We start from the raw sequence: 17,566 nt of genomic DNA on the forward strand, positions 1-17,566 counted from the left end.
TGCTGGTCTATTATACTCTAGTGATTTCTCAGTAATTTGCTTTATGACGAATATTGCATCTGTACACGATCTTCCAGTACGAAAACCCTGTTGTTCATCTGCTAAACTTATCCTCTGATTCATTACGTCTTGTAAGATTTTAAAGACCCTCCTCGAAAGTATAAAAAAGCTGGGTCTAAATGAACACCTTTATAAAAGCTGTACTACTCGCGACGGCCAGATGCGTACGAAATTTCTGGGAGATACACCTGCATACCAAGTCACCTATGGTTCGATAACACGGAAAGAGTCCCACCAGAGCTCAATCCTTTTGATACCGTAGGTATCTGGGATAAGCAATTTTCCCCTTAGAGGGAGTGTGAGCCGTATGTGTAAATCTGGGCAATAATAATAGAATAATAGAATAAACAACACAGTATAATATACAACAGCAATCGTCCTACACGGAATCAATCTATCTACATAATTATTACAGACTCGTAGCTCATCACACATTAATCCAATGTGATTACAAACAAGAATAGACGCACAGACTAGCTCCGGGTTGGAGGTGACAGCCACCGCGCACTGCGGTTACAGTTCCGGCGGAACGACTCTTCACTACAGAGCACTTTCACTTCGGCAGAGTACCAATTCACTCCATTGCCTATCTGCCTTTTGAGTTCTTCCTGGTTCAGTAGACCGAGAGGAATTGATTTCATGATTCTCCTTCCTCATCTTAAATACACCCTCGATAGCCATCACTTCTTGGTTCCGTCGGAGAGGTGGTCCCTAGGGGGATTGCGCCGATATGAAAACATGTTGGGTTTTCTGTTGTTGATCTGCCGAACGCCGGACTGCAGGCATTATCGTTACATACTAACATAGAATATTTAAAGCACATTTTATTTTTTAGGACCACAGAAACTTGACGATTACCTTAATAATTATAATTGTTCTCTTCATAATAGTAGAAGTACCATCTAACTTTCTATCACGTACTAGAGCAGTCACTTTAATATTTTTTGGAGCAAACGTAGGACTTGACGAAATGGTTATAGAAATCGTCAGAGAAATATGCACTTTACTGGGAGCTGTTAATGTGACAGCAAATTTTTTATTATACTACCTGTTTTGTCCAGCATTCTGTAGAGCACTTAAGGAGACATTCAGGTACAGTATTTACAATTAATCAATAATTATTATATAAAAAAAATGAGTAACCATTTTCAATTTCGTTGCAAAACGAAAACACAGCCGAACCATAATCTAGTCCAATCAGAGAGTGCTGCAAGCACCCCTACCGGTTTCGAAACTTATTAGTCTCTCATCAGGAGGCACATATGCTGCTCTCCCTGATCCAACCAAAACAAACCCCAGCGTGCAGTCTCGGATTGCAACGAACGAAATGGCATAGATGCCCTAGCGGCAACTGCTAGCAAAAAGACTAAGTTTTCACTCTAATGGCATATAAAACAACATAATGCTATTCTACATCCCACCAGAATGAAAACAATGGGAACCTTCTCTGGTTACACCTCCGAGGCTTCTACAATATGCAAGCCATACGAATGCTGAGACTAAGGAAGATGAGGGAATTATACAATTTACAATTCACGTCCCATCTGCTCAGCGCGGTAAAGTTCCAACGAGAATGGTTCCCTTCATACTCCACACAGAGTAAATGTAAATCAAAAATGAATAACCATTTACAATTTCGTTGCAAAACGAAAACACAGCCGAACCATATTCTAGTCCAATCAGAGAGTGCTGCAAGCACCCCTACCGGTTTCGAAACTTATTAGTCTCTTATCAGGAGGCACATATGCTGCTCTCCCTGATCCAACCAAAACAAACCCCAGCGTGCAGTCCCGGATTGCAACGAACGAAATGACATAGATGCCCTAGCGGCAACTAGCGGAATTATTATAAAGTTCAAGCTTTAATATTTTTTTATTGACACTATTAACACTCCCTGTATGAGTACACTATTTTTGTTTTGTTAGTTCGAGAATTTGTTTGTTACGCACCGTGGTAAGTGTCTCGTCCGTGGTAGCACAGACACGTTTGTACTGATGCGTGGTATCCGTCGAGAGTCGGTAAGATCAAAGGTGCGGTATGGGCCCGTGCGACGTTCGTGTTCTAACAGACGGCAAGTCAGAAGTTGTTCCTTCGATGACACGAGTAGTTGTCTGTGTTGTTCCTTAAGTTTGTTGCAGTTGTTTTAGGGAGATTTTGCTAAAAAAATGGAATGGACGAACGAACGAACTTATTTATGATTTTTTAAATCAAACTGAATCAAAATGTTTCAAAATAAACAAAATTTATGGAATCTTACAGCACCAGAGCATAAGAGCGAGAACGATGCATCTTCTTCCTTTTGTGCCACTCCTATTGGAGATTGGAAATCATCAAGGCTACCCTGACCTTGTTTTTAGCTGGCCTAAAAAGTTCATTAGTGGTGCAACCAAACCACTCTCTCAAATTCCGCAACCATGACATTCTTCTACGGCCTGGATTTCGTTTTCCTTCTATTTTCCCTTGCATTATATTTTGAAGTAATGCGTATTTATGACCTCTCATCAGGGACATCAGGTGACCCAAATACTCGAGTTTTCTTCGTTTTATCGTTAACAAAATTTCTGGGTCTCTTCCTACCCTTCGTATTACTTCAAGGTTTGTGATTATTTCAACCCAACTTATCTTCAGCATTCGACGGTAGCACTACATCTCGAAACTTTCAATATTTTTTATGTTGTTCTGTTTGAGAGTCCAGGCGTCGATACCGTATACTAGCGTGGTAAATACGTAGCCTCTTAACATTCTTAATCGTAGAGGGATGCTTATATCTCTATTGCAGAAATATTTTCTCATCTTTATGAAGGTGATCCTGGCAATTCGATACGTCTTTTTATTTCATTGATTTGGTCTCCAGTTTCGTTTATTAAAGTTCCCAAGTATTTGTAACTTGATACTTTTTCAATTTGAATGCCTTTATACTAATATGTGTTGGTTGTGTCATGATTTTACTGAAGACCATATACTTGTTTTTTTTTTATATTAATGTTTATGTCGTAATTGTTGCAAGCAATATTTATGTTTGTAAGTAATCGTTGTAATTCTTCTACTGTTCTTGCAACTAGTACAGTGTCGTCCACGTATCGAATATTATTTACAACCTCTTCATTGATTACGATTCCTTCATTTGCTTGCAAAAGGGCTTCCTGGCAGATGCTTTCACTATATACATTACATAGCAGTGGTGACAAAATGCATCCTTGTCGTACTTGTCTACGTATTTCTATTGCTTTTGATATCTTATTTTCTATTTTGATGCATGGAACCGTGTAAAGAATCAATTGAAGGATTTTAGGAGTTTTAAAAAGGAGTGAGTTAAATGGTTAAATCAAACACTAGACATACTGTTTTGGAAGAGTTCTGTCTGCGATGCGTTGCCGTCCGTGCTCGTCGGCTGTGCGTGCTGATCCGTAGAATCGCAGACCGTGGGAAGGAGGTGTAAGATCCGATAAAGACGACCTGTCATAAGATTCCGTGCACTGTAGATATCTACACGCAGTGACGGTTTAAGGCATCATGGGGCCCTAGGCGGCCATAAGAAGAACTTACTCCAAAAATACATTACGACAATGTAAAAAAGATCATTTTTCTTTTTTTACATTTCGCAACAACTTTATTATTTACATTAATATTCCATAGCTAATATGCCAAAGAAAAAAGGAATATTGTGTCGATATGTGATTTTGCCCTGGGTATGAGTACCACCCCTTCGTGGGTGAAAAAACATAACTGATTAATTCTAAGTAACTTTTGTTCTATCGAGTTTTTTCACTAAATCAATACTTTTTGAGTTATTTGCGAGTGAATATGTTGATTTTTCAACAAAAAATACCTTTTTAGACAGTTTTTCGCAAATAAATCCAAAATTAAGTACCTATTTTATCGAAAAAATATTCTTAGAAAAAATATAGCGTATACAAAATTTAAAAAAATGGTATGTATAAAGTATGTAGACCCAGTATAAGCAGAACTGGAGCTAATGAAAAGTAGATTCTTATTCGACAAATTCCAAATCAAATATTTCAATGTCAATTACCAAAAAATGAAGCACTTTTCGGTGAAAAATCATCACTTTTTTAAAGTGTTAAAAAAGTTTTATTTTTGTTTTTTTTTTAACAAGTTTCAAGTATCAAAACTAAGCAAGTAAAGCTTAAAATAATGCTAATTCCTTTTTTTTGGCACAAAAATCTTGAAAATTTATGAAAGTCTTGAAAAAACTTATAAATAAGTATATTATTTACATGATCTGTAAGTTTCAGCGGTTCACAGTGCTGAAGTGATTTAAAGTAAAACAAATTTTTTGAATTTTTTAAAAATTATTAGTGGCACCAAAAATCTTAAAGAGTAAAAAATATAGGTTTTGATTTTCTGAATATTTCAGATTTTTGCTTTTTTGGAAGACAAAAATTGGTTAAGATATACCTGTTCAAAATTTGCATATCCTGGGTAGAGAATTTTTCATTTATTAAAAATTAATAAATGAAAATAATTTCTATCCTTGTGAGATTGGTACTCACCGGAGGGACCGCAGACGCTCGGATACAATTAGCGTCTCTTTTCAAAAACAATGACGACTTTGCTAAGTAACAAGACATTTACTCAACACACACACTACCCACTACACTAGGTACCTGATTGTAAAAATCCACTGTACCATGCCAATGGCCATTAGTTGTCGAGGGATTAGCTAAATAAAAAAAAATTGCATACACTCGTGATTAGTGACTTGTTCAAGCCCTTTCTACTACAGACCTTTTATAAATAAGCACTTTATACCGATAAAACTTACAGAGCATATAAACAATACATAAGTAAAGTAGCTTGTGAAGCGGCAAGGATTAATTTCATTTGGGATGCTAATTAGGAGGATATTTTCACCAGATTTTTTTACCCAAAAAATGGGATCAACTTTATTCTGAGCGTATCTGGCTTACTTTTTATGATAGAAATTTTTTAAAAAACGAGAATAATGCTTTTTTAAAATATTTAAACAAGTTTTGATGAGTTTTTTGAATATTTCACATTGAAATATTCGATTTGGAATTTGACGAATAAGAACCTACTTTTAATTAGCTACAACTCTGCTTCTACTGGGTCTACAGACTGCACACATACACCATTTTTTCAATTTTTTAAAAGCTATATTTTTGCTAAGAATATTTTTTTGATAAAATACTTACTTTTTGAGTTATTTGCGAAAAACCTTCTAAAAACGTGTTATTTTTTGTAGACAAATGAAGATATTCACTTGTAAATAACTCAAAATGATGAAAAAACTCTATTGAACAAAAGTTGCTTAGAATTAGCATGTTTGTCCACTTCCGGACGTATTTTGACGGTATATCTTTTCACCCCCGAGAAGGGATGGACTCAACCGTAGAGCAAAAACACACATTGGCACAATATCACTTTTTTATTTGACATGTTAGCTATGCTTATACCAAATTTCATGTCAATCCAAGCTCTTGTTCCAAATCCAAAGGTTCTTTAAAATCCGGAGGTTTTGCAATATTTTACAGTGAGTGAATGGACTATAAGGTGGGTAGAAATAGAAAAAAAAGTACCATACCAAAATATTTACCAGCTTTTATCAAAATTTGCTTGCAAAATTGATTACCAAATTGAGGGAATGATTAGAACATGGAATATAAAAATGCCTTTGAAGATAATTGCTTAATTTGTCTTGAATTCGGTTGTATTTTTTTGATATTTGACAAAAGACAAAGCAAAAAACTGAGTTTGATTAGAAATCATAAATGAACCATTCTCTTTTTTTTTGTCTCAGTTAGCCCTATTTGATTTTTTTAACATTTTATTTTTTTTTTAAATAACTGCTTAAATAATTAAATATTAATTAATGCATTTGTGTGGGATGCGGGGCCCATCAAGTGCCCGGGCCCTAGGCGGCCGCCTAGTCCGCCTAATGGTTAATCCGGCACTGTCTACACGTCGCTTTCTATCGATGTCAATTTTCGTAAAAATATTTGAATTTTTAGCTTTAATTGAATTATTTTCTAGTTTTGCTAGGTTATACTCAAATTGATGCTGAAGTGACACTTAATAAAACAAGAAAATATTTGAATTAAAACTAAAAATTCAAATATATTGACATTGATAGAAAGCGATCGGCGCGATGTCAATATATTGTAATTTTTAGTTTTAATTCAAATATTTTCTTGTTTTACCAAGTGTCACTTCAGCATCAATAATTAGAGTATAACCTAGCAAAACTAGAAAATAATTCAATTAAAGCTAAAAATTGAAATATTTTTACGAAAATTGACATCGATAGAAAGCGACGTGTAGATATCTACAGTGCACGGTGCACGGAATCTAGGCCCTGCACCGATCTGTTTATAACACTCCCTTCGCACGTTCTGCGATTCTACGAATCATTACGCACAGCCGACGACCACGGACATGATTCAAACTACCGAAAGTTTTACACGTGAAAATCGCCACGAAACAATGTAGAAAATTGCATCAGAAATCACATAGACTACATAATGATTAATCAATGATACTGAAATAGCATTGAAAGTGTTAAACCTTGCCGGGTGCGACAATGTTACATTTGAGAAGAAAACACAAGAATAAAAATAACAGTAAATATAAATAAATTCGCAAATAAATAAAAACAACAATAATGGAGAAATATGAGAAGTGGCTTACAAAAACGTGTGAAGAGATAGAAGACTTACAAAAATAGAAACAATGACAAACTTCTATTTTAACTGTTTATAATGGGAAATAAGCCACAATATTACTAAAAAATGATTTTTATTAACGTTTCGACGCCCAAATCGGGTGCCGTTGTCAAAATACAAAATACTACTAACATAAACAAAAATGTTGTTGCTTAGTAAAAAAATTCTTCTAATAATTTATTTAATTTGACTCATTTATATCGGCAATTCAGATACACATGATACATTTTAAAGTAGAAGACTTTAAAATGATATTGCCAATATTTATGAGTTGCGTTCCTGGGACGACTTTATTGAAAGATAGTTCATTCGATTACATGAGATCAACCCCAACTCAAGAATATCCGTCACAAAAAAATCATAGCATGTGATCTGTCTTTAAAAAGACAACCACATGCAACGGTGACATTAAAATTCTCGCGTTAGAGATCTCATAGTAAATCACGAGGGAAAACCAGGAAAAACCTCGTGATACTATCATTTTTTAATATTTTTATTAATATTAATAATTTATTGTTATTTTTAATATTTTTAATTTTAATATTTTTATATAAAAATGATTTTTTAATAATATTGTGGCTTATTTCCCATTATAAATAGTTAAAATTGTAAAAATGCCACAAGAAAATAGCTTCAGAACAACATTGAAAAACTTCTACATTAGAAAATAAAGAAAATAACTGGAGATAGAAATAATATACACAGTCGCATGCTAACAAGCATGGATGATAGGATATTGACAACATTCGAAGAAATAAATGACAAATGAAACAACAGAAAACTAGATAATAACAGACGTTTAAATACGAAGAACGTACGAGACAGAATACCACTAAGAACTAAGAACTTGGAAATGAGAACGAAACGGAATAAGGAAAAGAGCACATTCTAAATTACAGTGGAACGGACAAATAAAAACAGCAATGGAAAAAGAGACTTCACTAAAAAAGATATTATTTACGACAAGAAGAAGTGGCGATTGGAATGTGGTAAACGGCAAACAGAATATGCTGTGTACAGAAAATGCCAAGTATTATCTATGGCTATTGTATACTGTTTGTTGATACTCTATTATAGTCCAGAAAGCCACTGCGCATCCGCTAGGAAAAATATTCTAATTCGGATTTTTTGCACAATCTTACTCAAAAAGGACCCCTTTTAACAAATTTGCATGTTGCCAGAACCAAAAGTTGGTCAAAAATTTTTAAACGTTTTTTTTGTTTTTTTTTCCTACAATTATTTTTTTTGCATGGAACAAAATTATTTTAGGTTTCTTGGGCCATTCTAAACAAAAAAGGTCTTTAGTGACTTTTCTCTAAAGTTGATAGTTTTTAACATATAAGCGATTAAAAATTGAAAAATTGCGAAATCGGCCATTTTTAACCCTCAAAAACTATGTGAAAAACTGAAAATTTGAATGTTGCCAAGGTAGGTAGATATTCTTTAAACATCGATTGATGAAATTCCAAAGAGTTTTTTGCAATACAATATTCAAAACTCCTTTGTATTTTAATTGCTAATCAAGCGTGCGCGACACTATTTTCCACCGTTGCATGTGTATGCAGTATGGTTAGTGTGACCAACTAGCCCGAAAAATCCGGGACATGGCCCGAATTACGAAGTCGTGTCCCGCCGTCCCGGAAAAGGCTTCCGGGCCATCCGAATTTTCAACTTGTTGAACAAATTCTATGTTGTTCGTTATTCTTTGAAGAATTCACATCAAATTAAATTTTTGGGACGAAAAAAAATCGACAATAATTATGATTTTAAAAAATAAGCAATGTAAAGAATTACATTGCAAGAATACATCATATTTTGTTTGTTACGGTCAATTTAAAATATGAATGGATTGATTTTTAAATGTTTTGAAGCTGTTTTCTTGTGGCCTGTTTGCCAATTATATTTTTGATGGGATTATTAAGCCACAATTGGTTGTAATGATAATTACATTTTTATATTAACCTAAGGTTATATTTACATGGAAATCCAACTTCACTTTATTTTCTAATTTTTCCTTTTTTGAGAATGATTGGAAGTCGAAACTTCAAAAACTAACAAAAATATAATTATCATTATAACCAATTTTGGCTTAATCCCATTAGAAATATCATTGTCAACATAAAAATGTTAAGTAATCAATAACATGATGGTATTAAAGTCCTATATTTAAAAAATAAAAAATGGCCCGATTTTCATTGAAAAGTCACGGATTTCAAGTATTTTTTTCAGTCTTGTCCCGAATTCAACTGAATTGGAGTTGGTCACACTAAGTATGGTGCAAATGAAAGGAATAAATTCGTTTTTTCGTAAACCGGCGACTTTAAGGAAAAATCCCGAAACAGGTCGATTTTTATTTTTAAGTTATGATATTGTGACATATATGGTATACTAGTGACGTTATCCATCTGGGCGTGATGACGTAATAGATGATTTTTTTAAATGAGAATAGGGATAGTGTGCTAGCTCATTTGAAAGGTTCTTTAATTCTCTATTCATTAATATAAACATTTACATAATTATTTACACAGGGTGTCAAATAATTTAATTTTTTTGTCAATTTGCCAAATGATTTAATTTAATAAAAAATTTTTGGACACCCTGTATAAACAATTATGTACATGTTTATATTACTCATTAGAGAATTGATGAACCTTTCAAATGAGCCAGCACACGACCCGTATTCTCATTAAAAAAAATCATCGATTACGTCATCACGCGCAGATGGATGACGTCACTAGTATACTATATATGCCACAATATCACAACTTAAAAATATAAACCGACCTGTTTTGGGATTTTTCCTTAAAGTCACCGGTTTACGAAATAACGAATTTATTCCTTTCATTTGCACCATACTGTCGGTGGAAAATAGTGTCGCGCACGCTTGATTGGCAATTAAAAAACAAAGGGGTTTTTGATATTGTATTGCAAAAAACTCTTCGGGATTTCGTCAATCGATGTTTAAAGAATATCTACCTACCTTGGTAACATTCAAATTTTCAGTTTTTCACCTAGTTTTTGAGGGTTAAAAATGGCCGATTTCGCAATTTTTCAATTTTTAATCGCTTATATGTCAAAAACTATCAACTTTAGAGAAAAGTCACTTAAGACCTTTTCTGTTTGGAATGGTCCAAAAAACCTAAAAAAATTTTGTTCCATGCAAAAAAAATTAATTTTAGGAAAAAAACAAAAAAAAACGTTTAAAAAATTTTTGATTAAATTTTGGTCCTGGCAACATGCAAATTTGTTAAAAGGGGTCCTTTTTGAGTAAGATTATGCAAAAAATCCGAATTAGAATATTTTTCCTAGCGGATGCGCAGTGGCTTTCTGGACTATTAGTCGAGGAAATAAAACTGAAAAAATGGCAAAACCTCGCAATTTTTTCGTCCAGCATCGATTTGTACAAAAATTTGGGAATAGGCTCATTTCACCCTCTAGTTCAGTTTCTATATTGAGCTGTTGTACGCTTTTGCTTTTTTAAGGGTGAAAACTACCCCTAATGGTAAAAAATTATATAATAACATTTTAAACTTTAATATTGTCAACATTTCATTATTATTAGTTACAAAATGATTGTTTTATGCTTTAAGATATATTATCATAATATTTCAACCCTTACAACCACCCTTGTTCGAGCTATATATAAAAAATTGACTTATCCTAAAATAATAATTTCAGCTTGCATCGATTTACACAAAAATTTGAGATTAGGATCATCTCACCCTGTACTTCATATTCTATATCATGCTCAAGGGCGTAGATTATTTTTTGGGGTGTAGACTACCCCTTATTGTCAAAAATTATATAAAATCATTGTAAACTTTAATATGGGTAAAATTTGGTTTTGATTGGTTAAATAATGATTGTTTTATGCTAAAGGATATAATATCATATTTCAACCCATAAAAACCACCCTTAATAACATTTCAATTTTTATAAGTAGATAATTTAATAGATCTACACAGAAAAAAGAGTAGAATTAAGAATTACAAAAACATTTATTTACACAAAAATACGAATTTACAAATATGTACAAATAAAAATACAAAATAGTTCTTTAGTCACTTCCTATAGGAACTAGTTCTGTGGTATTACATACATTGAAAAATGCTCTATAAGCGGACTATTCGAATTTTTCGAAAAAAAAAAATTCGTTTTATAATCATAGCTCCTTTATTTTTGACGGTAAAAAGTTTTTTCAAAAAGGATTTTGTAGGATTTTTAAAGAGCTATAAGACAATGTAAATTAAATTCCGTAAGATCCCTTAGTTTTTAATTGGGGTGGGTTTAAAGGGCTCGATAAGGGGGTGTTTGCTAGTAAATAGAGATTTTAAACAGCTATATCTCGCTATTTATTCACTGTAATGAAAATATATGCACAAAGAAAGTTTGGCTATGAAAAAAGCTATAATTTAGTAGTCTATCATTTTTTCCGTATCTCTAGTATTTTCGGAGGTATTTTGAAGAAAATGGTGAAAAATGCGAAATTGCAAAAAATCAATTTTCCTTTAAACTCCAATTTTTTAAAATAAGGCCTTCTAAATGGGTCAAACTTCTTGGGTGTATTGATAATACAAATATAAAAGGATATACAGAAAGGTGAAGACAAATTATTAATTAGGAGGGTAGTTAGGGGGTTGTTTTCACTGATTTTTTCATAAAGAAAAGCAGGTACCGACCTTTTTTTGATCATAAGTCACTCAATTTTTTTACTAGAAATTTTCGTTTTTTTTTTCTTTTGAAAGGTCTAATTGTATCCTTGAAAAAAGATTATCCAAATTTTCCTCGAAAAATGCAAAGTTTTCCCGTTATTTGGCTTTGAATATTTTAAATTATACATTTGACGAAAAAAGCTAACCTTTAACATGCTGTACCTCGGTTTGTATTTGTCGGAAAAATATTATTGAAAAGAATTTGGTTTGTGTTACTAAACGACACAATTTCGAGAGCTACACTTTTTAAGTTTAATGCATATTTTTCGAGTTATTCTCCAAAAACTCTCTAAAAAAGTGGATTTATTCGTCGAAAAACTGTTACTTTCAACCGCGAATAACTCGAAAAATATTAGTTTTACGAAAAAAATGTAAAACACATTTTTTGCTTAGAATTACGTTTTACACCGATTTACGTGGTTAAAATTTAATAAAAATTTCCCACCCCCGAGATGGGGTGTCAACCACCCCCAAGGTTTTAGCGTACAGCGGCATGATATACAAAATTATCCTTGGACTATTCTCTACTTTCTGTGAAAATTTCAAGTAAATCCATGCTGGACGAAAAAATTGCGAGCCAAAGCTTCATTTCCTCGACTATAATATGATTACCTTTATTATTATAAGAAAATTGATTATTGTTGATATTTTTTATTGAGTATTGATACTCTATTATTAAAAAAAATTTATTCTTTTTAGAGTTCGCACTACGAAAAAAGTCGAAAAAGTTCAAGTAAACGTCATCGTTTTGGGCGAAAACCTGAAGATGGCTGCAGTAAAATCCAAATTTCTTGAAATGACAAAAAATATAGGCCATCCAGTGTTCAAGAAACAAAATGCTAATACAGATTTAGAAAATTCTAATACAAAGCAAGACGATTCGGAATACGTAGAAATCATAAATGACTATAACGAAATCACTTTATCTTCTAGGCTGTCCGAGACAGAGACTTATAAAAATGAATCAATAATCAATAACAACCAATGCTAAATTAGACCAGTAAGGATCTGTTTTTAGGTGGATGTGAGAGGTGGCACTCAGATTTTTGCGGATAAAGTTAGGTGATAACTTCGTTAATAATAATTGATTTATGCTCCTTCTCAAATATGCCCGGAACATTAATAAACAAAATAAAATATTTAAATATTTCAAAAAATTTCGTTTTTTTTTTTTCTAATTTTTTTGCTTATAACTTTAAAACGATTCATTTTGGAACAATGTCGTATAGGAATAAATAAAACAAAGATAATTAAATTTTCATGATTCAATTAAATCAGATGCGATTGGTTAAGAATGTCGTAATTTATCACCATTGCTGCAAAATAGCAATAAATATAAAATAAGGGGGCAAAACAAGCCTTTCATTATTCAATGATTTTCCATCACTTAGGTTACACTTGGAACCTTCCTAATTCGCTTAGAAAATTTTTGTAATGCGCTAAAACCGTACACCAAATTTCGTTAAAATTGACCTACTAGATTTTGAATAATAATTTTGCAATCTAAACTTTTTTTTTTAAATTAAAATTTTTAAAACCTTGCACAACAAAAACTAGAACATACAAAGATTTGTCAATTTTTTTACATATAAAGAAGCACTCCACCTATCTAATGCACTTTACATAATTGAAATCGGATTGTTTAAGCAGCCTCACCAATGTTTTAAAGTTATAAACAATTTTTTGGCTTATAAACAAATTAGTCCTGTGGCCAGGAGGGGGTGCTACGGGCTCCTTTATTTAGATGGACTTACCCAAGATTTTTATGTATTTTTGACCCGTGGAACACGATTTTTTTGGGTAACAGTTGATCCGGATGTCGATAAGGTTGTTATAAACAAAGAACTTGAGGAATTACATAACATCGATTTTTCGCAAAATAAAACAGTTTTTTGTATTTCTTGGGTAATTCTAAGCAAAAAATGTTCTTACAAGTTTTTTCGTAGGATGCATAGTTTTCGAGATAAACGCAGTGGAACTTTCAAAAATTTGAAAAATTGCAATTTTTGAACACGAATAAATTTTGATTAAAAAATAAAATAGCAATTCTGCCGACAGCATTTGAAAGTTTAAGTTAAATTATACCGGTTTTAATTATTTGCATTGCTAAAAATTAATTTTTCCGCATATCGCCAGGAAATGGCTTAATATGAAAAATCGTAGAGAGATGCACGCAGTTATGTTTTATGTCAAATTGCTAAAAGAAAAATCTCCTCCATATCTTTATTATAAAATTAGATATAGAACAGACATACACACACTTAATTTAAGACATAAACATGCATTGTCATTGCCCAGACATAACACACACTTGTTTAAAAGAAGCTTTTCCTATAACATTGCTTGCTATATCAATGATTTACCCTTCGATCATCGGCAAATATCCACAAACAAACTTAAAAGGGCACTATTCGACCACTACTTTTCTACACAATCTTAGTTTTCTCATGGTGAATACTCTTACATTTTATTTGTAATGTTTGGTACTTTATTAGGTAAGTTGTAAAGTGGTAGAAGTGGTAAGTTGTAAAGTTGTGTAGATATTATAATTTTAAATTTTTTTATGTTTTTATAGTGATACCTATTTGTAATTTGAATCTTCAAGTTTTGTTCTGTACACCATCTACAACTTTTAGGGGTTAGGTGGAAGAGCAGACCTACGTTGACTGCTAAAGCTTCTCTGTAAAAATATATTGTTAAAAGTAACGTACGAACTGAATCTCGCCCCAAATTTATTTTCTGTTATTTTTGTATCTTTTTTTGGAAGACATTAATAAAGACATTTATTATTATTATTATTATTATTAATTTTGACATTCCTGTCAAAATTTCTTGAAGAAAAAGTCAGGACTTCCTTACTGTAAGGAAATGTCATTTCCTTACTGTAAGGAAATGATATTTCCGTACAGTTGTTAGTGTTCTACATAAATTTTTACAATCTAGGAAGTATGCCATTACAACATTTTCTGAGAAAGAACTCGTATTTTTACTCATGCGATAATCCATAAAACGTCTGTATGCATTTTCGTACTTTTCTCTTGATTTCTTTGGCAATAATTCTAATGAAGCAGTATTCACTGCCTCAACCAGCTCTGGAGGAGTCCCAGGAATGGAAATTTCATCATCACTTATCATTTTACTTTCGAGAACACCAGCAATTAAATTTATAAGCGTCAAGTTTGACAATTCAACCTCAATACGTTTCCATAGTAACCCAAGTAATTTTATTAGGAATTTCAAAGCACCATTTATTTGGGAATAAAATTATCGCGTTTTTTTTAAATCAATCAATATCTGTCGAATTTTAAACGATTTGCGGAAAAATAGTATGTTTACCTCGTAGGAAAAGCCACATTCCTGGACTCTGTGTTGCTAAGTCTCGGCTTGCGCCTCGACTTAGCAATCTTCACAGTCGTCCAGGAATGTTAAGCTTTTCCTACCCGGTAAACAATGTACTATTTTTATTATTAAACAAAGCTATTTGTTTATAAGCCAAAAAATTGTTTATAAGTTTAAAACATTGCTGAGGCCCCTTAAATAATCCGATTTTAAGTCTGTAGAGTGTATTAGATAGGTAGAGCACCTTTTTATATGTAAAAAAATTAAACAACTTCTAAATGGTCTACTTCTTGTTCAGAAAGATTTTAAAAATTTGAACTTTTTTAAAAACATTTAGATTGCAAATTTATTATTCAAAATCTATTAGGTCGATTTTAATGAAATTTGGTAAACGGTACAAATATATTACAAAGAATTTCCTATGCGAATTACTAAGATTCTAAGTGCCACCAAAGTAGTTAAAAACATTGAATAACAACAGGCGTATTTTGACGCCTTATTTTGTATTTATTGATTTATTGCAAGACATTTTTGACCAGTCGCATATTATGCAAAATTCAATTATCTTTATTTTATTTCTCTACGACTTTGTTCCAAAACGAATCGTTTTAAAGTTATAAGCAAAGAAAGCAGAAAAAAAATCGACGTTTTTCGAAATTTTTAAATATTTTAATTTTTTTATTAATGTTCCGGGCCTATTTGAGAAGGAGCATAAGTCAATTATTATTACTGAAGGTGTCACCTAACTTTATCTGCAAAAATCCGAATGCCACCTTTCACATCCAAAAATAGACGTTTTTTCACAGATCTTTACTGGTCTAAATATTAAGGAAGGTATTTACATTTCTGGACCTCGGAGGTAAACCTATGTCGACATTGTGTTTTTTTGAACAAGTTTTTTTAATCCACTTGTTTTAGTAGTTTAGATTATAGAAATTGATTATATATTATCATTAAAATATACCTAGATGTATTCCTAGATGTCTATCAAACCATTATGGCATATAACATATTTTTAAACGCTTTTCTTTACTTCAATAGTTTGCATCAAATTTTTAGACGTTAATTTGACTGACTTTTCTTCAATTCAAATGAATGAAAATTTGCAGACATATGCATTTGCGGGAACAATACACGGATAGTCAATAAAAAATTTTTTGGTTTATTAATTGTTTAAATAAAAAAAAACGATTTTAATGGAAAATGCTTAAATTCTCTTGTTTTTTACAACGTAGAAACTTAAAACTTTTACGGATTGTAGCTAATGATATGAACTATACATAATTTCACTTTTTACGTTAATTGCTTACGTTATGCTTCATAAATAAACAATAAAGTTTCAAACTTTGAACGCTCATATATTTGTTTACATATAAATCGGCGTTTATTCATGTCAAATTTCAATACGATACGAAACAAAACTTCAACCAAATCTCGAATTTAAAAAATTCGTCTTTTTATCGTAGTCTTAGAAAAACCACTGGTAGAGACGTTTTGTGCTACAATTAACAATAGAATCCATTTTGTCGTATTAATTAATTAAACACTTTTCTTTAGTTCAATCGTTTGGGCCAAATCTTTGGACGTTAATTTGACTGCCTTTCCTTCAATGCAAATGACTAAAAATTTGCAGTAATATGCATTCGTGGGAACAATACACGAATAGTCAATAAATTTTTTTTGTTTATTAATTGTTTAAATAAAAAAACAATTTTAACGGAAAATGCTTAAATTCTCTTGTTTTTTTACAATGAAGAAACTTAAAACTTTTACAGATTGTAGCTAATTATATGAACTATACATAATTTCACTTTTTACGTTAATTGTTTACGTTATACTTCATAAATAAACAATAAAATTTCAAATTTTTTGCCGATTCCGACTACTTTTCATGTTTGTACATCATATGTTTTTATACATATTTTAATAAACATGACGATACCTATATTTTAATGTTTGAAAAGTGTAAGACTAAATAGTAAAAAATAAAACAATATGAAAAAAATATTTTTAAGAAACGCTTTTCTTTAGTTACGAGTGACTAAAATTAAACATAAAAAAATCAACTAAAAAGCAAAAAATAAAAAAAAATTAAAAATCTAACACATTCGTTAAAGAAAAGCGTGGTGCGAAAACCGTTTATTTGATGAAGACGCGCCACGCTTTTCTTTGACGAATGTGTTAGATTTTTTCAATTTTTTTTATTTTTTGCTTTTTGGTTGATTTTTTATAATATGTTTAATTTTAGTCACTCGTAACTAAAGAAAAGCGTTTCTTAAAAATATTTTTTTCATATGTTTTTATTATTAACGTTCTGTGCTCTAAACTTTGTTGCAAACACACGCTAAACATAGTTGGTAGAAATGACATAGTGTAGTTTACCTCCGAGGTCCAGATTTATTCATTTAACGTTATTAAAAATAACATTAAATGTTTATTAAATATAAATATTATAAATAAAATTGTATTAAATCCAAAGTTGTTTAACTTATACAGGGTGTCCAGAAACTCTTCTAACAAACGAAGAATAGAGCTAGAGCTCTTTGAAAACGGCGTCTTGTAATTAGTTTTTATTAAATATCTGCCGAATGTTTCTATTTCTTCTTCTTGTTTAAGTGCCGTCGTCTATTTGGAGATTGGATATCATTATCACTATCTTTACTCTATCTACCGCTGCTCTGAAAAATTCTATAGAACTGCATTTAAACCAATCCATTAATTGCTTCAACCAGGACACTCTCTAAAGCTCTC

At 31.7% G+C, this 17,566-nt stretch overlaps 1 protein-coding gene across 2 annotated transcripts in view; it reads left to right on the forward strand.

Moving 5' to 3' along the window:
- Positions 1-17,293, forward strand: part of LOC114325336 (uncharacterized) — a 119,783-nt gene extending 102,490 nt beyond the window's left edge. For both annotated transcript variants that reach the window (XM_050642717.1, XM_050642721.1), the window contains 2 exons: positions 896-1,152; positions 12,176-17,293. In XM_050642717.1, the coding sequence (XP_050498674.1) occupies positions 896-1,152; positions 12,176-12,467 (549 nt within the window). In that variant the 3' untranslated portion in view covers positions 12,468-17,293. The remainder of the gene's footprint in view (positions 1-895; positions 1,153-12,175) is intronic.
- Positions 17,294-17,566: the final 273 nt, after the last annotated feature.

Source organism: Diabrotica virgifera, chromosome 1 (genome assembly GCF_917563875.1).
Source record: "Diabrotica virgifera virgifera chromosome 1, PGI_DIABVI_V3a".
Classification (NCBI taxonomy): domain Eukaryota; kingdom Metazoa; phylum Arthropoda; class Insecta; order Coleoptera; family Chrysomelidae; genus Diabrotica; species Diabrotica virgifera.